Raw genomic sequence first — 25,428 nt, forward strand, 5'->3', positions numbered from 1 at the left:
GGCCCCTTGATAGGCTGGAGAAATGGACCACCAGGCATCTTACGAAGTTCAACAAGGGCAAGAAGCAAGTCCTGCACCTTGGAACAAATAGCTACACACATCAGGACAGACTGGGGGTTGTCCAACTTTTCAGAGGTGACTCTGAGTGCCTGGGTGGACCCCAGCTCGACAGTCAGCACACAACATGCCCTTGTAGCAAAGGCAACCAACAGCATTTGGAGCTGCATATGAAGAACATTACCAGAAGACAGAGAAAGGTTATTTCTTACTCTGTGTTCAGCCAGGGGTCCAGTTATGCATTACCCAATACAGAGAAAGATATGGACATAATTCAAATCCACATTAATTCCAATCCACAGGGACAAAAATCAAACACAAAAATAGCCTCCTCCCTTCCTTGTCCCCCCTCCTTCCTCAACAACAACAAAAAAAAACACAGAGTAAGACAGAACAGGTGTAAAAAACCTTGGGTCTACCTGAGCAGGTTGCTTCTACGTTCCTGACAGGCAACAGTGTTACAGCTGGGCACACAGGATTTCCCACTTTTGTTATAAATCAGGAAGCACCTGGTCTACCTGCAGTCTACACTCCACCTGTGTTATCTCCCTGAGGCACCCACAGCCCAAGGCTGTAAAACGTTTCACTGCTCTATAGGCATACTTAGCGCCACAAAATCAGAGGTGGGAGCGTATTAAAGTGAGACAGGATCTTTGAAAGTTAAGTCCATAAATGCACACACAATTATTAGAAGTCTGGTAACATTTCCAAGAGTCAATAAACATCTCTGGGGGACCACATGAGTAAAAGCATATATTTGATATATTTGAAACAAACCAAATTTTTCAGCTTTATAAGGTCCTTGTTTCATGGCTTTGTAGCACCAGCACACTCCAAAGAAAAGGACTGACAGTCTGAAGAAAAAATTGGCTCAGGACATTATTGGGCAAATAAATCTTTCACAGATGCTCAGGATTAATTGTAAAAATCCTCACAGTCACACCAAATTACATCTCATACTGCTCACACATTGGCTTAGCTCACAATGAAGGAGTGAGTTACCTATCACACAGTCTTGATGTAGGAAACACAACATTTTTTCCTCATTTCCTCCCCTCAAGAGCAAAAATGCATGGTAAAAACTCTGGTATAGAACAATCGCTATAATACAATAAATTCCCTCATAACTCATGTTTTTCAGCACTCATGCCTGTCACTGCAATTAGCATTTCATCTGTGAGGCTGCCAATAAAAAACAAGTCTCATATTAGTCCATTTGCTCATGTAATTTTTAATGAATGACGAATGACATTTCATCCAGGTATTGTAAGATACTGGCAAGAAATCTATTTATCTTACACAGCAGAGCCTCTTCATCTGCTGTTTCCAAAACCCTGACTAGACAGTCAGAAAGTATTGCTTCTCCATGTACCAACTGAACTACATGAGACAGTTCAAGTATCACTGAATAGTAACTGTAGTTCTCAAAAGTACTGAAAGTATTAGAAAAAGCAGAAGCCCTTCTCCGCTGTACCTTCAGTTATAAAAAAGTCCTTTTCTAGTTTATCATATTACATACACTCAAAAAATTCCTTCAGCTTTTCACTCACACATTACAAGCATGTGATAGACAAGGAAGAATTCTATGTGTGGCATCTTCTCCTGTGACTTCATAAAGTTTGGAATTATGCAGAACCTTACTGTCTTAATTTCAAGAGTTTAATTCTATTAAGTGATTTTTAAATTTCTCAAACCAGACACTGTTGACTTATGTAAGGAAAATATTTACTTTTTGCTTCTGATAAACCTATCATGTATAATTGGCATTAATTAGATAAGTCATGGTGCAGGGCAAAGATTATAAACTATTGATAACACACAAGGAATTACTCCTGCGTGAAATAGAAATGAAAAATTTCTTATGTCACTTCACTGTTTATCTGTTTTGTATGTCTGCAGCACTTTCTGGTCAGAGACCATACAGAAATATATACATATTTCACCAAATGAAACACACATTAATTTTTAAATGAGGCAGAAAGTGTGACAATAAATCAGATACCCACCTTGTCAACCAGTGTCCAAAGTCTGGCCGATGAGCCCACTGGACACCTGTCTGATTCAAGGATCGAAGCAGCCGACAGCAAATAAGGATGATCCATGGAGTTGCTACACTTATCCACTTATCTGATCCTTTTACGAATTCAGATGAAGAGGTGGCCTTGCCCAGTTTTGAATTACTTGCTGCTGGAATGTCTATATTCTTGTACTCAGAGGTTTCCCCAATACTATCAAAATTTTGTTTCACATTGGTGCTATGTTGAGGGTCACATTCTTTCAGAAGAAAATAATTTCTACAAAGTTCCTGACACAGCACCAAACAAAGAGTATTGATAAGGAAATACCAGGTTTGATGTTCCTCTTCTATAAAACTGCTTGCCCCCAAGCTCAAAACATGGCCAATAGTTCCAGCCAGAATCAGCACATCTATTTCTGACCAGCTAGAACTGGACACAGTAGGATTCTGTAAACAAACAAACAAAAAAGCCATGGTGAAGGAGTAAAAATTTCATTTGTAAGTATTCATAGAGTGCTTACAGCAATGAAAACAAAATATACAGCAGGATAACATTTCTATCTTAAGAAATCTCAAAAATTTATAGAAGAATCATTTCAGTTAAGCATACTTAGCACTACAACATAGTAGTAATTTTTAAAACTGCATTTTGTTTAAGGAATAAAACTTCTCTATGAATAAACATCACAACTGTACAGATTAAGATTCCCTATCACCCTGTAAGTTCATGCCCTGTTGCATATTTGTAGAAGTAAAAATAGAAATCCTGCAGAAATCAAACCTGAGATATAGATAATAGGTAATTCTCTAGTAGTTCAAATCCGTGATATCTTCAACTCAATATAGTGACAGCCTTCACTACTCAAGTTAACAAAGTTACTGCCTGATGGCACTCCTTGACCTTGCTTAGCGTGAAATGAGTCTTTCATCATAAAATCTACTTTAAATCTTTACCTTTTTATTATTTATTCACACACCATGCCTATCTAAAACCACAATATTTTTTGTCTAATGCCTCCATTAGGTCAATTTTCTGTTCTCAGCAGCTAATTGGAATTGCCTTATCATCACTACCTTCAATGACAGGGCTTAAGATAAAGCATAAAGGCATGAGGAAGTTGAGAGCACCTGGTTCATTGATGTTATCAGGTAAAGAACCTTTTCAGCACACAGAGAAAGCTATAAAAAGACCACACAGAGACACAACCATGATAAGTAAGCACTAAGGGAGACCAAAAAGATGACCAAAACTCTTCAGCCATTAACTGACAGGGCAATAAGAAATCACAGGCATAGCTCTGAAGAGCATCAGTCTGGACTCTGTAACAGGTAAGTGGGAAGTGACAGTACATGGGTGTTACAGATATCCAATGGCACCTGTGGATCTGTACCAACTCATAAAGCAAAGCTTCAAGAAAGCATCAAGGGTGGAGAAGAGGAGGCAATGAGGAACATGCTGGAAACAGGGGCAAAGTAAGAGGAGAAAGGGGAAAGTTACATATAAGCAGGAGTCAGTGCACTTTTCTGACTGAGCCCTGTGCCTGGTCTCTGTGGCCTATCCTGTCTTATTAAATCTTCTCCTATCTTTCTGTGCAACTCCACACCCTGTCCCAAATGTGGGTGTTGCGAGACACCACTGCAAGCAGCTGGGGACAAGCCTGCATGTCAGCAACCTGAGACCAGAGCAAGTAAAAGCAGGTGCCAGCAGCTGCAGAGTGATCATGGGTCACCGGACCCACACATCTGCAGTGCCATGACTGCAGCATGTGCCAGAGTCACTGGAGGGGGTACTACTGGCCACCAGGACCATAAGCCCAAGGTGCCAGCAGCTGGAGGGATCAGAGTACATACAAGACAGGTAAGGGTGTCAGCAACGGGAAAAGAGACAGTGGATCACCAAGCTTGTAGGACAGCATTATTAACTGGAGGGCCCAGAGTACACACCTATGTGTGGGCGGTCACAGGGCGACTGACTGGAAACACCTGTCTGTTTAACCTCCCCTCAAAGTCAGAGCCAGAGGTGGGGACAGTGACCCAGGATGGGCATGCACAGCTGTGCTCCAACAGCAAGGCAAGACAAACACCCCAGCCCTAGAGGACAGCAGGAGCTTCCTAACATACCTTAACAAATAGGATAATATACATACTTGTGAAGAATTTTGGGAAAGACACTGTCGAAAATCATACATTACTATTTAATTTTCTCTATTTTTGCTCTATTAGAGAATATCATAGAGCATCTCTTAAACTGGTATTTTAAGCACCTAATAAAACAAAAATTTAAAAGCCAGATCTAAATTACTGCATGCCATTTTTACTCCAGAACAAAGATCTCTGAAACTACTTTCACATTTATTTCTTTAACTGTGTATTTTAACCACATCATCCTCCTACATTTGACCTATGAACAAACTTTAAAAAAAATCTTGAATATTCACAGGGATAAATTTCACAGAGAACATGCTACATTAAAAGATGCACAGTGTACTAAAATTCCTGCACGGTATAAATCATGTTGAAAGAAAATTGAAACAAACTGACGTTTGAGCAGGTAACAAGAGAGCAGGTATAAACAATACCAGTATCTCTGAGCATCTTAGATGCAAATCTCACTTGTGTTTATGACTTACTGACAGCAGCATACATATTTTTGTTCAATAACCAAGAGTATGTAATACAGAGAAGACAACAAATACACAATGCAAGAAGACAGTTAACATTACTAGAAATTTTGCTTTAGGGGAAAAAAACTTTTGCAAAACCGAAATTTTATGAGACATGTGAAAGAATGCAGGAGCTATAGTTACAAATATAAACTATTCACATCTCCTTCATTTCTTGTGCTGTTAAAGAATACATTACACCAAAGTCATTTCACTTAAAAGAAACCAACAACACAAACAAACAAACAAACACACAAACAAAACCCCACACAACCAAAAAAGCCCCTATGAGGTTACACACAACAATAATGGGGGAAAAAATACTAATAATCTGAAAAAATGCCCTGTTTCAATCTAAATTTACTAGCATTTGAAATTTCTTTGCTGTTCTAAAGACCACTCAGGTTTGTTTAGTATGCTATTCTGAAAAGTAAATACCATAAGCTGGTATTTGGAACAAAAGGACAAGGTTGTCTGTGCAAAGACCAAAGAGCATGAAATTCACAAAGCTGAGACAAGAACAGTACATGACTGATCTTCAGCAAGTTTAAATTCCAATAATTCTACCATGCTGACCTTAAAGATCTTGGCTAACTAAATAAATGAGCATGTAAGCACCATCTGCTTGCAGAGACAAAGGAATCTGAGATCCTAAATAAATAAGAATGAACAAGTCTGTGATATAATTTGTCTTCTTTGTAAGACAAAACATAAAATCTATAGAAGGATTGGTATCTTGTACCTGGTTGCTGTCAGCAACTGATATGAAAACTGAAGAAGTGATGCATTATCAATAGGGAACATACAAAAACCTCATTAAAATGATGGCACTAATGTGAAATGTCCCAGGATTAGAAATCCGTATTTCTTGCCTGCTTGTCTCTTACAACTTCAGTGAAAAGAGAAAAAAAATGACTCTTACATTCACATCAAAGGATTAAAATTGAATGACATTTACTGATAAACCACATTTCAGATCAGAGTTAAATCACTACACAAAATTAAAAATTATGATGCTATTATAATCTCCTGAGACTTGATAATCTTAAGAAATTCTGGAAATACCTCCATCAAAGTTTTCTAAATTTATGTCTAATCCCTTATATATGAACTGCGCCTTATTAGGAATGCCATGAGTATGGTGTCATATACAGTCTGACCTTAGATTACTTAGATTGTACCTAGTTTTTAGATTTGGTTTAAAGGCACTGAAACGTAGGTCTTACTCTGATACTCACAGCTCTGTTTTCCCAGCTGCTGAACATGTCCAACCCTCACGAACTCAGCAGACACTCCAGATACTAAAAAACCTGTATGACTCTCAGCTTGTTTGATATCTTGGCAAACAATACAGAATCTTTTGTTTAGAAATTTTTAAATCCCAGGCTGCAAATGATGTAAGCATATCATCTCCCAAACTAAGGCAGCTTCAACAACTGGTAGCACTAGTATTCAAGCAATACAGAAACTGACCTCTCTGCCCTATCTTTGAACATACCTTGCTAGCTTGCAGAAGTGCCAGTACATAAATGATGGAATATATGCACCTTTGACCATTAAATTTTGAAACTTCTTCACTTTGAAATAAGACCTCCTGTAGTCTATGTTCTGAGTCTTATTCCAGTTATCAGGGGTTTTTTTTTTGGTTAACCATCCACAGTCAATGCCTGAGAAATTCTGCAACTACATTTCAGGTGAGAAACATTCTGTTTTTCATGCTCACAATTTAAACACTTATCAGTATGTTCCCTTCTGATACTTGAGCTCCCAGAACCCAGTCTTGATTCTCCATGACGGTAACTTTTCCATGACAAAGTACTACAGATCACAGATGCTCCTACATTTTCACAGTAGTTTGGGATCATTTTTGAAAGCTATCTGGTAAAGACACCACCCAATCAGCTTTCTTCTCCCCAAGTCAAAAAATGCCAAAAATATTTTAGGTGCAATTGCATAAAAATGTAACATTGTTCAACTCATCAAGAATATCAAATAAAGGAGGAAAACCAAAAATACTGTTAAATGAACAGGTGCTTTAAAATAAACAGAAAGAAGGACATTTTGTAGATGTAATAAAAACCCACTAAAATTCTGCATAATGAAAATTCTCAAGACCTCTACTTGATAAGCCTTAACTTTTGTGTTCTAGTTTCAAAAAAAAAGTTCGTTTTTATTTCTATCAGAAATGGGGGGAAAAAAACCACAACTAGTAGTAGTAAATAACACACTTCAATCAACTACCAAGCAATTACACTGAAACTATGAACAAGAAGTTAAAATTTTTAACATTTTCTGGAATTCATAAAGGGCTGCAAAACTATTTAAAGCCTGAAGTATCATTAAAAGAAGGGACTGGTGCTGCTAGAAACATAGCAATCAGAATCTATAAATAACAGTCAGGAAGCAGATGCTAACACTGCCTGCACTGGTCTTCAGAAAATTCATGAACTTGGTAATCAGTTTCTATATTCAGCCACAGTGGGGAAAAAAAAGCATTACAAATGAGAAGCACTTCAGAGAAATCTCTAGATGTGAACGGAAACAATTTGAAGGAAGAAAGCTCTGAAGCCATTAACAGGAGAGCTTATCTTAATTACTTTTAAAATACCTACATTTTATCGTAGAGCTTCAGCTTAGAAAAGGCTTTTTAGGCTTTTTTTTTTTAACCAGAAAGACCACGATTCAGGATTCTACTCCCACCATTAGAAGACCAGGGCTTCAGAATTCTTTTAGAAGTCAACCCCACACACAGATTCACAATGTGGAGGTGTACAGGTCACAAAACACTTAGATTCAAAGATATTTTAGCATAAGTGATACTCATAACTCACACCGCAGGCCCTTCGAGATCAACACACAGCATATAAAAACAATCTGTTTCTCCCCCAAAATCTAGGCATTCTACTGGAAAGGTGATGAAAGGCAGAGATGAATGTTTGGAACACATTTGCATTACGAGCAGCACCAGATTTATACACAGCTCCTTTCACCTTCTCCAGACTCCGTTTCTGTCTAAACAGTGACCCAAAACAACCCCACCATAACATTCTACAGCAGCCCTGAGACTGGTAAAAATATTAATGAGAACCAAGACACTGCTTTTATACATGTCTGGAATTAAGTTACATAGTAACTAAACCTACGAAATATTTCAAGCTTTCTTTGGAACTTGAACAGAGACAGCAAAGCCTCCCTGACTGATGAGATGAGACATACATTCAGAAATTCAGTCACCTATGGAATAGGAGTGAAGACAGGATGACAAAAATGTGTTTCTACAGGTCTGAATACAAAGTCATGTCTGCCTCAATCAGAATTACTATTGCCTATACTTCATAAGACATACTTAAGCTTCCCACATTTTCAGATATATCTCAGACAGGAATATGATCACGGACCAACCGGGGATGGAGAATCCAGTATTTTTTATTTCTATCTGCCCCAGCCCTGAAAAAACAAACACACATACAAATCTGGAAAATGTTGCTGAAAATCTCATTTGTGTATTATCAACTTGAAGCAGATTATCTCAGTGTGGTGAGACACTACAACAGGTTGCCCAGAGAAGCTGTGGATGCCCCATCCCTGGAAGTGTTCAAGGTCAGGCTACACAGAGGTCTGAGCAACCTGGTCCAGTAGAAGGTGTGCCTGCCCATGGAAGGGATCTGGAAGCGGAGAATCTTTCAGGTCTCTTCCAATCCAGACCATTCTAACATTCTGTGATTCTTTGAGACTATCCACCTGGAGAAGAAATCTGTTGTCATTGCTCTCCATGCTTTTGAAGTGGAATGTATGTAAATTTTATGCAGGTCTACAAAACTCAACATAGCTAGATTTTTACTGTTTACTAAAATTAGAAAAACTGGTAACACAATGAAAAACAAGTTTATCTTTCTTAGTTGTGTTTGTTTGTCATTGCACACCAAGTACATGTGAGATCTCTACAGAATACACTGGGACATTAATTATTATTTCAAGGCTGTATTCGTCTTCTTTTTCTAAGAAAAAGAATCAGAAATTACAGAAACAAAATTATAATCTGGTATAGTCTGGATAAAAAATATTAGCAACCTTACTTTTAAGAATTTAGATTTAAATCTACACTCAGAAATTACAGCACATATCTGCACAGAGTGAAAAATTAATCTTTACTCAGGAATACTGAATTTTCTGAACTGTAAGAAATACAGCTGTTTCTAAATGTTTCTTCCAGTCAGAAAGTTTGCTTTTTATCCTGATGGAATATGTCATCATATCATTAAAGCAATGTACTTGCCATACTTTGTCACACATTTTAAAAAAAGGTACTAAACCCCCAAGCATGATTCTAAGAAACACAGGTTGATGAAGGACTGTACTACACAGAGGCTGCACCATCCAACGGAGTACTATGAGCAGTGAAGCTATTGAACATCAGAGACCTTTGAAAACTATGACTAACAAGCAGTAGAAAAAACAGCTAGAAGCTTATTTTATGGTGTGACTGACAGCTCTTGGCACACTAACATTCACAGTGGAAGAAAGGACATTGCAAATTCTATTTCCTTGGAATTACCTGTATTCTATTCAACATAACAATAAAACTCATCAAGTAACTTACAGAAGGTAACTCCTTGCACTGAGAACGCTTTGACAATGCCAAAGGTTTTAACAAACTCTATTTCTTAAACTTAAAAAGTAGAAAAGACAGATCAAATTAGCTCCCGCTGTTGCATTTTCAAAACTATTAAAAAAAAAAACCCCAAGCATTAATAATACCAATATAAGAAAAGGTATACTGGCAGAACAAATTCTTTTTAGAGCATTACTGTCTGTTGAATATGGGAAAGGACAGATCATCACTGTACTTTGTGCATATTGCTGTAAAGTACTATACATCTTGCTTTAATTACAATTGTGAAATGTAACTGTGTAACAGCATAGGATTTGTACACAGCATAACTGTTTCCAATCTCACAAAGTCAACTGAAAAATATTGTACAGTATTTAAAACATTCCTTCAATTATGTCAAAATAAGCACTTCTTAGATCTTCATCAGTAGGCATCATGCCACAGTGAAAGCAGCCCATTTCAATTACAGTTTTACACTATTCTAACTACTTTACAAACAAGAATTTCTTTAAGCATACCCAGAGAAAACAAAATTTTAACTGACAGTATACCATGAAAAACAAAACCTATTTAACCCTAATTAATGCATGCTCTTACCTTTGGTGGAGGTCTGGAATTCTCAAAGATCTTTGCAATAGCAGATAAAATACCACACATGAGCGCAGAAATCAGCATCATCACTCCAACTGCTGTTAACCAGGACATACTGCAGAAATAGCACAAACTTTCTGCTGATGTGCATACAATGACATGAACAGCACACAGCAGCAGACACATCAAGTAAAACAGCAGAGAGAATAGCGGAGGGGAGAGGGGCACTTCAAATTCTGCCCGCTTGCTCAGGGCTTTAGGAACACTGAGCAAAAGCAGTAGCAGAACCTAGGAAAAAAACAGAGGATTAATAAATTGGAGTTAGCTAAAACATACAGTAAGAATTCACACAAAAAAATCATGCTGTTGTCATCCATGTCTCACATAGACCAAGCAGAACTCCAATCTTCCTCTTATGTAAGTGCTGCAACAGAGATGAACAATACAATGAAACTTTCTGCTACTTGTATACAAACCTTTACAAAAAAATGGGAAAGCTCAGCCACATGCTAAAATGCTTTGCAAGCTGCAGAGATGGAACTAGGACTAGACGGACCTCATCAGCTTGTGCTAGGGCAAGATTAAAACAAATCAAAATAAAAACAACTGTATCAGACCACTGCCGACCTGTAATCTTTCACTGTCACTTGCAATGACCTATGCCTAAAATTTTCCTCACACTACAGTGAGACATAGTAAAGCAGACCAAAAGAAGTCAAATGCTTTGCAGTAGTCTGCTGCTTCTTTATATTCTACTTTGTATTTCATTTAACTATGAAAATATGCAGTTTTGAGTATCATACTGGCTTAAGTCTTATATTTCAGCCCAGCACTTAAAATTAAAACTAAGACAGCACTCATGGCAGGAAAACGCTCAAACTGTAGATATCTACCAGACTAAATTTAGGTCTTTTGAGCAAAAGCAGTGTTATCAGTTCATATCCCAGAGGTATTGTCCTCATGTAAAATACAGGATAATTGGCATTTATAGCATAGCATAGTTTGAAGTGACATGTGTACACTTACTTATTGAGTGAAGGTGGAAAATCGATATTAAGACAAAACATTTTAGAAAGCAAGGCAGTTTCCTGAGTATTGCACTGGAGAAAAGAAAAAACCCCAGCCATTTTGCTGGAGTCTTACAGTGATGCTGAGCATACACTTCTCAATAGAAATTTCTGTGATTAGTGGCTGCATTTCTTAAATGAAGGCTGATTGCATATAACACCTAAGATTTGTTTTCTAGAAATTATTTCAAGGCTATATATGTAGATGGCTATATATAACCATCTACAACTGCATTCCAGAAAAAAAAGAAATCCAGTGCTTCAGGTCTAAAGTAACTGTAAACACCTTGAATGCACAGGTTCTGAAAACAAAGGACTGAAGAATGATAAGCACCTTCAGCTTTGCGCCGAACTTCATCCACCTCCAGATCTTTCAGCTCTGGAGCAGGAACAGAACCCACTGTCTCATCTCCCCAAGGGCACCGTGGAACTCATTCCGGTGAAGCGATCAGCAGAGTGACAAACCCCACTGAGCAGTCTACCAGAAAGCCATTTCAGAAGCACTCTGCATGCAGAGACCAGTGCATGGGAGACAAGGCTCAGAGCCCTGCTAGGACAAAGGAGACTCAAATATCAGCTGGCTGCTCACACTTTGTTATTAGTTCTAAGCCCAGAACAGGAACAGAGCTATAGCACGTAGAGTCTTGTACAGAACTACACACATTCAAGGACTTAGTTAAGCTTCTGGTAGGTACTTCCATTCTAGAGAACAGTGTTAGAAAAGCTGGCAATCCTGTAATCTAAAAGGTCAGTACAAACTTTGGCACTTCAGAGTCCAGACATGGTATCACGGCATCCCTTCTGAAAGTTCTCAAAGCATTAATATTTCCAAGCTTTTGAGACTATTTCCAGCGCTTGAGTTTTGCCCAAAACATCAGCTGGAGAGATCCTCTTATCCTTGTAACTACAGGAGATATGAAGAGGTGACCCTAAAGCAAGCATTTATTTCAGGGCTCTAAATCTATCAGTACAAAGAACAATTCCTGGAACGGTGAAAGTTTTCCATATAAGGTATTGCCTGTTTGAAGCAGCTATTCTCAATGTTAGATAAAGAGGAACAGCCAGGAATTTATTTGCCAGACCTTTTTTTTTTTCCTAATGCAATAAAGCTATTCAAAAATAGAAGACTAACTGATATGGGAGTAATTTAAGTTGTAGCACATCTGCATATCGACTGTAACTACCTACACTAAAACTTAAGTAATTCGTATCAAAAGCACTCCTGAATCATTTTAAAGGCCAGATTTTACTTTTAAAAGAGTATTAATCTCATCCAAGCAGAATGTCAGTCAACCCTAAAAATCCATACGCAGTAATTTTAAAGACCAGTAAGTGTATACATTACATATCCGAAATCAAGATACTTTTACTTTTGTGCACTTAACTTTTTCACAGGAAGATCTATTTTCATACCTCCATAATGATCACAGTCCCCACCATCATCGAATACATGTCATATTGTGCCACTTGTTTGCTTAATGAAGAACTCAAAGTCTTGAGAGCCTCCAAGTATTGCTTCAGGACCTTCTTGCCAAGATTTAAGAGTATTTCTGAATTATTCCCCTCTAAATACAGTTTGATCCAATTACCATGGGATTTTTCTGCTATCTTAAAATGTTCATATCCAGGATCTGAAGAGAAGGGGAGAAAAGAAAAGAAGCAAGAGGATCCATGAACAGAGAAAGATTACTCGGAAATGTGATCGTATTTTTATATTTGCTTGTATAGCGTATAAAAATATATAATTGCTATGGCAGTTGAAACTTTTTTCACAGGTACAAAATTACACTATCTTCCTGCAGCAATACCACTTACTTGGAATAAAAGCAATTAATTCTAATCTAATAAACGGTCAAGACCTCTAACAATTGACGAACTTATTAAAATAACCATTCTTTTTTACAGAGGGTTTCCAGTACAAGCAATTCAAATGCTTCAGATACTATGGGGGGAGGGGAAAAAAAGGAAGCAATGTTTTCCACTGGAACTACTCATTATCCAGAACACATTGTGTAAGCTAAGTGGGAAATTATCAAATAGCTGATGTCTAGGGAAAACACCAGAGACAACACATGCATTGCATCACTTGGTAGTGAGGGCTGGATGAGCAGATGGTGAGGTGGACTGAGAACTGAATGAATGGCAGAGCTCAGAGGGTTTTAATAAGCAGTGTAAGTAAGATCTATCTAGTTGGAGGCCTGTTAGTAGCAGTGTCCCCTAAGGGTCAACACTGAGTACACTGTAGTTCAATTTATTCACCAATGACTTGGATGAAGGAACAGAGGCCTCCTCAGCAAGCTCCCCAATGACACAAAGCTGGGAGGAGTGGCCAATATGCCAGAGGGCTGGGCAGCCCTTCAGAAGGACTGGACAGGCTGGAGGGACAGGACGGCAAGAACCATCTGAAATTCAACAAAGGCAAGTGCAGGGTCCTGCACCTGAGGAGAAAAAACCCCAGGCACCAGCACAGGCTGGGGGCTGACCTGCTGGAAAGCAGCTCTGGGGAGAAGGACCTGGGGGTCCTGGTGGACAACATGCTGTCCGTGAGCCAGCAATCTGTCCTGGGGGCCAAGAAGGCCGATGGGATCCTAGGGTACACTAGGAATAGCATTGCCAGGAGGCTGAGTGAGCTGATCATGACCCTCTACTCAACCCTGGTGAGGCACATCCCAAGTGCTGTGTCCAGGTCTGGGCTCCTCAGTACAAGAGAGACATGGAGCTCCTGGTGTTGCCTTTCCCTGGTCTTAAAATTAAGAGCCAGACACAGTTAATGGAAAAAGGGGTTTTTACCTTGGTATTTAATAAGGATCCTTAAGGTGCACCACTTTGCCATGGTGGAATGTGCCGAAATGCACCCACATGCTAGATCGCATATACAATTTATAGACCTTGCAAATTAGCATATCTATCAAAGATTCCCCAATGAGAAGCTTAAATGAATAGTGTGATACCCCCTCATCCCAAGGAATTCCCCCCTGGATGGGCCTATTTTAGTTTACAGGATGTGTTCTAGAGAAGACCTTGGTTTCTCAGGATAGCATAAGACTTTCTGGCCTCCAACCACGAGCCCTCCAGGATGTCTGGTCTCCTGGCTTAAGAGAATATTAGGACTATGCTAAGTTATTGGACTGAAGGAATTACAAGTATGCATGCTAAAAGCACTGAGGATATATAAAAGGTATATTTAAAAAAAGGCAAAAAATCATAATCTAGTGATGCACTGGAGCAGGGCCAGCAGAGGGCAACAAAGATGATTAGGGGACTGAAGCATCTCTCTTACGAGGAAAGGCTGAGGGACCCGGGCCTGCTCAGCCTCGAGAAGAGATGGCTGAGAGGGGATCTCATCAATGTCTGTCAGTATCTGAAGGGAGGGTGTCAAGAGGATAGAGCCAGGCTCTTCCCAATGGTGCCCAGCAACAGGCAGCTGTCTGCCCGTTGACAAGAGGCAACAGGCAGAAAGTGGAACACAGGAAGTTTTACCTAAACCTGAGGAAGAACTTATTTACTCTGTGGGTGGCCAAGCACTGGAACCAGTTGTATGGAGAGGGTACAGAATCCTTCTCTCAAAATATGCAAAAGTTGTCTGAACACATTCCTGAGTAATGTGCTGTGGGGGACCCTGCTTGAGCAGGGAGGTTGGACTAGATAACCTGCAGTGATCCATTTCTGCTTTATCTAATCTGTGGTTCTGCTTTTCAAATATTGGTCATTGAATACAGTATGCGGTCACAACACAAATTAAGTTTTCCATATAACACGTGGAAAGCAAGAACATAACTTTCAGAAACTTGCATCTCACTGGACATTATGCTATGAATGAATATTCACATTTATCTGCCTTTTTTTCAAAAAATAAATGTTTAATTTCACTTCACACTAATAGTACTTGCTATTTCCCTGCAATTTGACTTGAAAGGTAATGATAACTTAAGTACAAAAGGTCAATTTGGAAATCTTTATATAACTTGCAGCTCTTCCCTTCTTAGCTGAAAGTAGGGTGAAACATTTGCTATAAAGTTTCAGACAAGAAAGGTTACAACAATGACTGAAATAACACTGGTGTCACAAAGATTTCAGTTACAGTTCTTTTTCACTCCTCATAGATGAACAGTACATCCTACTTGGAAAAAAGTCTTTATTTTTTGTTAAGCCTTTTCAGCAAAAGTACATTATTAAATCCAGAAATGTTTTAAATTTTATTTCAAGTGAATGAAGATGAATGAAGTATTTCTATTCACAATTCTTGTATAGCCATGAAGGAATCATGCTTACTATTTCTAAGTCTCTTATCATAAAAGACACTTTGTCATCTACTGTGGACTGAATTCCAAGTGAGAATTTTAAAAGGCAATGTTTAACTCAGAATGTCCACTCTGTTCTCCCAAGACTTCTAGGCATGCTGATCCTGCTATGCAGGGGGCTTGCAGGGATCTCTAGAAAGTACAATACAGCCAGCAGCAAACACTTGTATATCAAGATATTTGCCAGTGCACACAGAGGATTTAATTTCCTTCCTGTAATTCTTTGAACTTTCCTGTAAAGTGACTCTTCCAGTATATTTGAAATAAGAGTTAAATATTCATACGTTTGAGGACATCCATAAAGGATCACCTAAAATGAGCTTTAATCAAACTGAGATTTGACATGACACTTTTTCATTATACAGAACACTGAAATGAGTTCAAGCTATATTTTGAAACATAAATAAATTTCCTTCACATCTTCTCCTCTTCTGCTCCCTTTTCATGCTTCTGACTAGTCTCCCTCTTCATTCTTTTTAGCAATTTTATTTCATTCTCATCTACTGCTTGCCACGCTAACTGCTCACCAAAACTATTGTGTCCATGTTATGAAAGATGACTTCTAGTCAAACCCTCATGAGTGAATGATTTAAAGACCTTGCAGACAGGAATAAAGGACCATGGCTGCCAAATTTCATTTGAGAACTCCAGTAATATTGGTTCAGTGGCACATTTATATGCAGGAAGTATAAAATAAGAAGAGTCATGGGCACTAAGTTGTTGGAGAAGCATTTTGGTAACAGGCAGGTAATATTGGCAAGTCACTCCCACATGGGATACTCATAAGAAAAGTCAAAATTAAAGCAAAATCCAAAGCGAGCTTCCTCAGATGCACATTTCCCAAAGCACTGGAAATGTTTTACTTACATAATACTACATTAGCAATTTGTGCTTCAGCATCACTACCACCTTATCACAAGCAGATGGATAAGCTTTGCAATCATCTGTTTGACAAAAATTTCACTTCGTTCCACAGTCACAGACAGCAATCATTTAAAAAGAGTTATAAGAAAAGAATGAATAATGTAAAAGTGACTTCTCCAGTTTCAATATATAAACGTCCCAGTAAAAGTCAAATTATTTCAATCTAATACAAATTCAGGATCAGTCCCAAATTGATAAGCTTGCACTCATTTTAATAACAACACCCAACTTGCTCTCAAGCATGACTCTTCATTCCACTTTAAAACGTCTTCCAAACAAACAGTCCTAGTTTACCATTCAGCTACTACTGAACTATTCCAAACATTCAATTGTTCAATGTTCAGAAGTTCAGAACTTGAGGGAAGCATTGCTAGATACCTAGAGCTGCCTATCTCACACTGAGGTATGAATTTGCTCGAAACCCCAAAGTGTGTTTTTAGATACTTCTTCTTTCAGCTTCTTAATTTTTGTCAGCTATTTTTATCCTCGTTTTTCAGACTTTTTCTTTAGCTGCATGTATCCACATCTATCAAAACTTCATGCTTCACATTATAATTCATTAGCATGTTTCAAAAAGATATGTTTAAAATAATAAAGCCCTTAGTCAAGCTTCTAGTTTCTCATGTAAAATTTAATTTACTTGAAGATAGGTTTAACTGGGAGGATTGTTTTGTACCTCAACAGAGCAAAGCCCAAGTCCCATTAAATGTTGTACACCTCTTAGTTTGAAAACGCATGTTTGTATGAACAAACAGTGGGGGGGAAAAAATTACTGACCTGCCTTCATTCTGCACTTCATTAACAGACACTTGAAGATGAAAACAAATTTTTGTGTACTGTTATGGTTTGTTCTTAACATTGGAGCAGCTGAATCCAGGGAACTCTACGGCTTCGTTATGAAACAGCTTGTAAAGGTCATGCTGCCTTCCCATCTGATTGCAATTCAACTCAACTGACATCTGACTTCATCTCACTGTGTTAAGAAGGAAACTAATACTGCACCAAAAATGAATGTGTATGTTATGCTATAGCTCACAATGGGTGAATCTTTTCCTCCTATGACTGACTCAGTCATCCTCCTCATGGTCCCAACAGCTGGTGCTCTAACCCCTGTGTGTAAATTACAACACTGGACAGGAATGACATGTTTTCCCCTTCAGCAGAGCTTATTGGTTTTGACCTCAGGAGCTGAAAAAATATATATATTTTTTTTAAAAAAAGGCTTATGCTATCTTTGCAAGTAACTTCAAGTATATCTTTCACTTTAAACTGAAGTTCCAGTCATAGGCATTTCTCTTAGCATTCAACTGAAATGTTATGATCCACTAGTTGTTACTAGTTGAGAATCTGCATTGAAAAGCTTGAAACTACACCAGCAAATATGAGTGATGTCCAAGTGACTATCTTCTGGGGTTTCTTTCCCTCAAAAAACCTGGCAGCAGACCTTGTCTGTGGAATTCAGGAATGATATAGCCCAAGAGCTGTCAGCACAACTCTGATGAATGTTCAAATGTTCTACAAATAAAGACCAAAAGGCTCTGAGCAGGGTGAGCTAAAGAAGATTGCTCAGATCTGTGTCCAGTCAGGTCTTGAATGTTTCCAGGTATGAAGTCTCCACAACCTCTCTTGCCAACTCATTCTAGTGTTTGACAAACCTCACCTAAAAATGTTTCCTCTAAATTTTTTGTGGGGACCACCAATTAGACCCCAGTTCCCTCTTTTTTATTCCCTCCCATCACATATTACCTACATTGATAAGATCCCTGCTGAACAGTCCTTGCACCCTCAGCCCCTCCTTGTATGATAGATGTTCCAATCCCTTTATCACCTTCATGGCCATGCACTGCACTCACTACATTATATTCACTAAATTATGGTACTGAGAAGCCCAGAACCAGACCCAAGACTCCTCATGTCGGCTCACCACAGCTGATACAAGAGGAAGGATTGACCTGCTGATGACTGTCCTCCTAATGCCACCTTGGATGTTACTGCCATTCTGTCACGACAGTGCTCTGCTGCCTGATGCTCAACTTGGTGTCTCAGTCACCCCTTGGTGGTTCTTCAGCAAGCTGTTTCCAGTCAGTCAATATCCAATCTGCACTGGTATGTTGGGATTACTTCTTCCCAGGTGCAGAATTTGCCATTTCCCTTTGCTGAACCATAAGAGCTTCCTGTCACCCCATTCCTCCACCTGTCAAGGTGCCTCTGAGAGGCAGCAGACCCACCTACTGCATCAAGCACTTCTCCAAGATTTCTATTGTGTCCTTCCCTTGCTGACCGGTCACTTTGTCCCACCGCCCAGATCATTGATGAAGATGTTCAACAGTTCTGTCCCAAGTCAAGCCCTGTATTGATCACAAATGAGTAGCCTTCAGGTCAACTTTGTGCTGCTGATCACATTCACATGAACCCAGCAGCTGAGCAGCTTTTCAGTCCATCTCACTGTCCAGTTATCTAGCCTGAAATGCAACAGGATGGCTGAAGCACCCTATGAGAACCATGGATGGTGAACACAGGACTTCCTCTAGTTGTCTGAAAATCTACGAATCCCTTACAATCGGACTGTCTGCACTAGACACCCATAACAATATTGCCCTTGTTGGTCTGTGCACCAATCCTAAGCCAGAAGTTCTCAACTATTTCACCATCCACTCACAGGCAGAGCTCCATGCCTGTCACCACTCTCTCACATAAAGATCAATTTTCCCTCCTCAGATTCCCAATGCACAATCTTAGAATTGTAGAATTGTTCAGGCTGGAAGGTGGCTTTAAAGATTATCTCATTCATCTGCAGCACTGTTAACGGAGACATCTTTCACCAGATCACCACTCATTACTGGTTTCCAATTAGACATTATGCCACTGACTTTACAGACATGAAGTCAATTTCTTATTCATTAGAGTCCATTTGTCAAACCATATCACTCTAACAACAGCAGCAGGAATGTTGAGGGAGGCCTTACCAAAGGCCTTACAGAAGTCTAAGTAGATGACACATCTTCTTTTGTCCACTGATGGATTTACTCCATCACAGAAGGACACTAAATTAGTCAGGCACAATGTGCCCTTGGCAAAGTAGTGTCAGGCATCTCTAATAACCTTTTTGTCCTCCATGTGTTTTGATATATCTTCCAGGAAGATCTGTTTTGTGATGTTACCAAGCAAAGAGGTGAGGCTGACTGGTTAAGCAGTTCCCAGGATCCTCCTTTTTACCTTTCTTAAAAAGAGGGCAACCTTCTTGAACATGAATCAGATTACTGAATATAATGACTCCTCTGCAAGGTAACCTCTTTCTAGGGGAATCCTGTCAGATGTGTATGTGCCTGTAGTGGAGTAGTGGGATGGCATTTATCTTCACTTAAAAACCATGCAAAATAAATGGCCATTCATGCATGCTCTTAAGTTACATATATTAGTCACTGAGTTAGTGACATTTTCTTTAGTATTTCTAAACCTGAAGTATCCACATCAAGCAAACAACGCTAAACAAACAGAACATACTGTTTCCCTGCCAATCTTAAATGCACAGACCAAAGCATTAACCTATAGTCTTGCACATCTAGAGCACTCCAAGAAAAACAAGGCCCCTCCAAGAAGTCTACAGTGTAGATATAAAAATGCTGCTAGCAAGGATTTTCTTGCTATTTTCTAAGTCCGTGAGAGACTTTTCTCTCTCACAGAAGAGGTAGCAGAGTTATGTAAACAACCAAACACCCGCAACCTTGAGAAGTCTTGTTTATGGTATAGTAGAAAAATATTTTGACAATGGATGTTTTAGGATTTTCGCCAGTCACCCCAGGGGGTGGCTGATCCTTTGTCCAATTAGACTATTAAGAAAAAAGTCTATAAAGGAGTTTGTAAAATAATTAAATAAATCAATCTTGCTGCACAATTCCTGCCTGCTGGATCTTCTCTCCTCCTCCCTATGGCTGCGGGACATGCTGATATACCCTAGGATTGCAGTACTACTATAGAAACAGGGGAAATTGACATTAAGACTCTGAAAAAAAAGCTACCATGACTTGGACCTAGACTTGCACCACGTTACTGAGACTTTCAGAAAAGGAGAGAAAGTCACTGTGGATGCTTTACCTCTCAACCTCATCTCAGTAAAGCAGCACCTCTATTAAGTTTGCAGTCACAAGCAAGCTACATAAAAAATTCTCACCTTTTTATCCTCAGAATTTTAACTTTCATTTCTCAGACGAAAGCTACAAGTTAAAAATTAAGCTGCTCCCAGACAAAAAATAAAATGAAAATGAAGATATAAACCAGAAGCTGGCAGAAACTTCAGTCTGTTTCATCAGTGTTTGCAGAAATACTGTCAGATGGAGTTTTGTGATGGCATTTTCGGCAACACAGTCCTATACCACCCAACAGGGCAAGTTTCCTCACTTGACACAACCGGGTTAAGTGAGGAAATCTGTGCAGAAAAAAATATGAGAAGAGATGGAACATGGGTCCTGCTATATGCATGTTGCTGCAACAAGCAGAATTTGTTCTGTTGAGATTCCTGGACAAGGTTTAATTACGATTAGAAGCAGTGATGTTGAAAGATAATTGATTCTTGACCTACAGCAATCATCTTGCTTAAATTTATGTTGCTATCCACTTTAATTATTCCTAGCTGTAAAACAACTCTGCATTCTCATCTAGTTATTTTAATAATTCAACAGATTATAAATCAATTGACAAGCTTCACAGTCATTTTAAGACAACAACATCTTCTAATGTCAATGGTAAAATATTCTCCTTCACCCCCGACTCAATTTTTTTCACAAAATTATCATATTAACTTCATTATTTATACTGCAGTTTGTATCACGTTTCCTAATGACATATCACATTTTGCTAGGTTTGGTGTATTTTTTCTACTTGTTTTTTATTCTTTCCTCCAGATATACATATATACACACGCGTTTTTAATAAGCAGTTCTCTAGGTTCTCACTCCAAGTAAATTCATACATAAAAAGTAAAAAGATAACTTACCCTAAATTATCTCCCAGCCTTACTTGAAGCACCTTTTTACTTAAACTAGAAAATTCACTCCATTGTGTTAAGTCTCCAAATAGCTCAGAGTCAGTGCCCTATGTAGGACACCTCACAAAGAGCAGTTATGAAACCACTGAGATTTAACTACACCGGCAGTTTTACTTTAATCTTACTCCATCATTACTTTTGTTCTTTTGCCTACTAGGAATATTACTAGTCATTAAAAAGACCTGTATTCAGAAGCAGTGTATCAAAGTAGGTTGCAGTAAAGATTGAATTCGGTACAATTGCTCTGAATACTGCTCTCAAAAGAATAGCTAATTTGCAGTGCAATGCCATACTATTGAATTTAAAAGTCCAAACTGTTTTATAAACAATCTCCTTTTAGTATATCTGTAACTTTTTTTTTTTTTAGCTAATTTACCTTTTTCGTATGCAAGTGTATTCTGTTGCAGCAATCTGCTAAGCTGGAACCCATTCAAGTGCACAAAACGTAGCTGTTCTCTCATTGTCTTGCCTCCAACAACCGGCAATATGAGGTTCCCAACACTGTTTCTTGAAATTGGTAGACCAAGACCTATTGCCAGTGTGCTAGCTAAATCTGTTTGCTGCACATGTTCAGGTTGGGCCAGAGGACCTAGAGTCAACAACAAAAAACAACAAACAAACAAAACAAAACAAAAAAAAACAAGAAAGAAAAAGAGAGAGGAAAAGAAGTATTTCAGTAACAGGCCCATTCTATTTCTCCAGAGACAGCTGGTACCTTATTAGTTTCAAAATTATTTCATTGGTGTTAGATCAGCTGTTTTAAGTGGTCTGCAGAGAGCTGACTGATCTTTTTCAGCTGCTATCCTCTGCTGCTGTAAATCCAAAATTTATTAAATTCTTAGCCAGCATGACTCTTCAATGCTAACAACTACTGTAAACACAACATAAATGTTAAACAAGTACAAGTAAGGAAACAGATGGTCCACAAGATCACCTTACTATCAAGTTGCAGCCTACATCCTAAGAGAGTTTCATAACTTTTACATTAGAAATAATAGAAAGCACTACAGTAGGCTAATTTAATGTATGAATAAAGAATTAGAATCTAAAATAATGCTGACAGCATTCTAGAAGCTTCTCAATATAATGACAACAACTCAAGATTTAATTAATATCAGGTTGCTAGGCAAACAGAATCAGAGATCAGATAAAGAAAGCTGAGGCTCAAAATCCACGGCTACATGCAGGCAAACCCAGTGATTTTTAAAGCGTCCTGTGTAGGATTCCATTAACTTACTGCAGTTATCAGGATTAGCTGTCAGTCCCACAGAAATCTACACACTTTTCCTGTTGAACTAGTTAGGTAGCAGTGTTTTTCTATTATGCTGTTATTTCATCCTCTTTGTAACTTCAGGCATTCAGTGTTTTGACTTAAATACTGTATAGAAAGAACTCTATATAGTCTTTATTCCTCTCAAGGCTCCCTTTAAGAGCATTAAAATTTCCCTCATTTCTCATCTAGCTCCGATTAATCCCATACTTGTACAGAATAGCATCTATAATCCGTAAAGCCTCTTTGCATGAGTGCCTGTATGTCAGCAGTTTTCAGATTTTATCGTTAAAGGCAAGTTCTTAACTGGTTAAAAAAAAGCCGAACTACCAAACACATTTAGCCATTCATGGGTGACACATCTCTGTAGAAGGCTATACAAGTAATACTCTGACAGCATACTAAATGCAAAAAGCCCACAGGATTACTATTTTGAGGTCTACCAAATTAACCACAGAACATTTTGTTTACAGGAGGATCATAAGGAGCAGTCAATAGAATCCTGATTACTTTACCGATGAAAAGTAAACTGCTGGATATTTACGAAGGCATCAGAAATCCCAAACTCTATCCCAAAAGACAGGTAAATATGTCTATTTCACTGTATTGTAAAAACTGCTTGTTCAGTTTAAACCTCATAGAAACTAATTCCAATGAGCAGGAGACTGCATTTGCAGAATCTATACTCTTGTGGTCTGACTGTCAACAACTGCCAGTGAAATTCATAAAATAAAAACTTAGTCAAGAGCTTTGATCCATTCTTGACTTTGTTTTGTTTTCACACCTGAGAAGAGATCAATGACTCCTCAAGCAATGCTTCCTATTGCAGCTGGATAACAGCTTTATAAATGACAGACAGAAAAATCTACCTCCACTGTGCTGCAGGAACCTCCAGCAAGATAAATAAATCAAGGTTCTGCACACAGCCTTCAGAAGAAAAGAAATCAGATGGAAATGAGCAAGTGGCAGAATGAAAGGCAGAAGGGAGCATTATTTTGGGGAAAATATTCACTCTTGGTATAATTACATTCCACCGATTCACTCAGTCAAGGAGTTTATTTAAGCACGATTCTACAAAGTAGACCAAAGATTCTCTACCACTCCATTTCTTTATTGCCTCTTGCCTTTAACTACCTTGCTTTTATTTTTTATTATTATCTACAAATAGAAAATCAGCTTCAGAAACATGTAAACTCACATCAGTGATATAAAATTAACTGGCCCATACAGTAAACACACCTCACGCTCCATATTCTGTCCTTAAGACTTAGTGATTAATAGTCATGTTATCACTGCCATCACCTCTCACACTTTCACAAGAGTCAGATAAATTTAATATTAAAAAATAATGCTATTTTTAATAGTCTTTAGTCTCCCAAGGGCTTTCTTCCTCTTTCTGGTTAACTCTGTGTGAGAAATTGTCATTCATTATTCCTCTAAACTAGCTGTGTGAGAGGGAAAAATGGAGGCCAAGGAAATATTCTGGCCATGAAAGACAAAATTCAAGCTCACTTCAAAAAGGATTTTACATCTAAACCTACTCATTTACAATTAGCCCAGAATCCTGACAACAGATCTCATTACTCTCAAAACTCAGATGGGACAGTGCTGTAAAAGATTATCATCTAAGAAATACACAATTCTCTCAGTGGTTACAAAGCTTGATTCATGGTTTCACCAAGAAACAGATGCTAACTTCGGCTAAAACCAGAGGTTTGGGTCACACGGAATGGGCTTTCCCAAATAGCTGTAGAACAAACCAAAGCACTTTTCAGAAAGAATTCTAGAATATCATAAATTAGAGTTGCCAGTGTGTTCTTGTCCTGGTTTCAACTGGACAGAGTTACTTTTCTTCCGAGTTATCTGGTACAGGGGCTGTGTTTTGGATTCACTGTGAGAATAATGTTGATAAAACACTGATGTTTTAGCTCCTGGCAAGGAGGGCTTTCTCTAAATCAAGAACTTTTCCACCTCCTGTACTCTGCCAGTGAGCAGATGCATGAGGAGCTGGGAGGGAAGGCAGTTGGGGCAGCTCACCAGAACTGGTTAATGGAATAGTCTATACCCGAGAGAATCATAGCCCATATACAAACTAGAGGGAGTTGACTGGGGTCTGTGGATTGTTGCTTGAAGATGGGCTGGGCACCGATCAGCAGGTGGTGAGCAATAGTACTGTGCATCACATGTTTCTCTTGGGTTTTATTCCTCTCCCTCTTAGGTTTTATTCCTCTCTCTCTCCCCTTTCCATTACAATAATGACTACTACAATCTACCTATAATTATTATTGCTGTTCTTGTTAGTTATAGACAGTAGTGTTCTCATCCTATTAGAGTACACTATGCACTGGTATCTACTGGAGCCTTACAACAAGTACGATGCAGCCACTCGCTCACTCATATCCCCCATCCTGGTGGGGAGGAGAACCAGAAAGAAAAGGTAAAGCTCATGGGTTGAGACTAGAACAATTTAAGAATTGAAACAAAATGAAATAATAATAATTAAAAAGGGGACAGGGAGAAGAATAAAACCCAATAGAAACAAGTGATTCACAATAAAATTTTAACCACCTGCTGACCGATGTCCAGTCCATCCCCGAGCAGCAACTGGCAGCCCCAGTTTATACCCTAGGCATGATGTTCCATGGTATGCAATATCTCTCTGGCCAGTTCAGGTCAGCTGTCCTAGCTATGCTCCTTAAGGGCTCCTTTTGCACCTGCTCACTGGCAGAGCATGGGAAACAGACAAGTCCTTGATTCAGAGTAAAGTACCTGTGTGTTATCAACATTATTGTCATACTGAATCCAAAAAACAGCCCTGTACCAGCTACTAGGAAGAAAATTAACTCTACTCCAGCTGAAACTAAGATAGGTCTAGAAAAGGT

The 25,428-nt window shown here is 38.6% G+C and overlaps 1 protein-coding gene across 7 annotated transcripts in view; it reads right to left on the reverse strand.

Moving 5' to 3' along the window:
- The window catches only part of PIGG (phosphatidylinositol glycan anchor biosynthesis class G), an 85,678-nt gene that overhangs the window by 52,171 nt on the left and 8,079 nt on the right, over positions 1 to 25,428 (reverse strand). For 4 of the 7 annotated variants that reach the window (XM_048290776.1, XM_048290774.1, XM_048290775.1 and 1 more), the window contains exons 6-9: positions 21,653 to 21,865; positions 12,421 to 12,638; positions 9,947 to 10,228; positions 2,064 to 2,521 (exon numbers count right to left, since the gene is read on the reverse strand). In XM_048290776.1, the coding sequence (XP_048146733.1) occupies positions 2,064 to 2,521; positions 9,947 to 10,228; positions 12,421 to 12,638; positions 21,653 to 21,865 (1,171 nt within the window). Of the gene's footprint in view, positions 1 to 269; positions 307 to 2,063; positions 2,522 to 9,946; positions 10,229 to 12,420; positions 12,639 to 21,652; positions 21,866 to 25,428 lie in introns of those variants that run through there. The other 3 variants (XM_048290778.1, XM_048290779.1, XM_048290781.1) reach the window with 3 other exon arrangements.

This window comes from Corvus hawaiiensis, chromosome Z, assembly GCF_020740725.1.
Source record: "Corvus hawaiiensis isolate bCorHaw1 chromosome Z, bCorHaw1.pri.cur, whole genome shotgun sequence".
In the NCBI taxonomy this organism is placed as follows: Eukaryota; Metazoa; Chordata; class Aves; order Passeriformes; family Corvidae; genus Corvus; species Corvus hawaiiensis.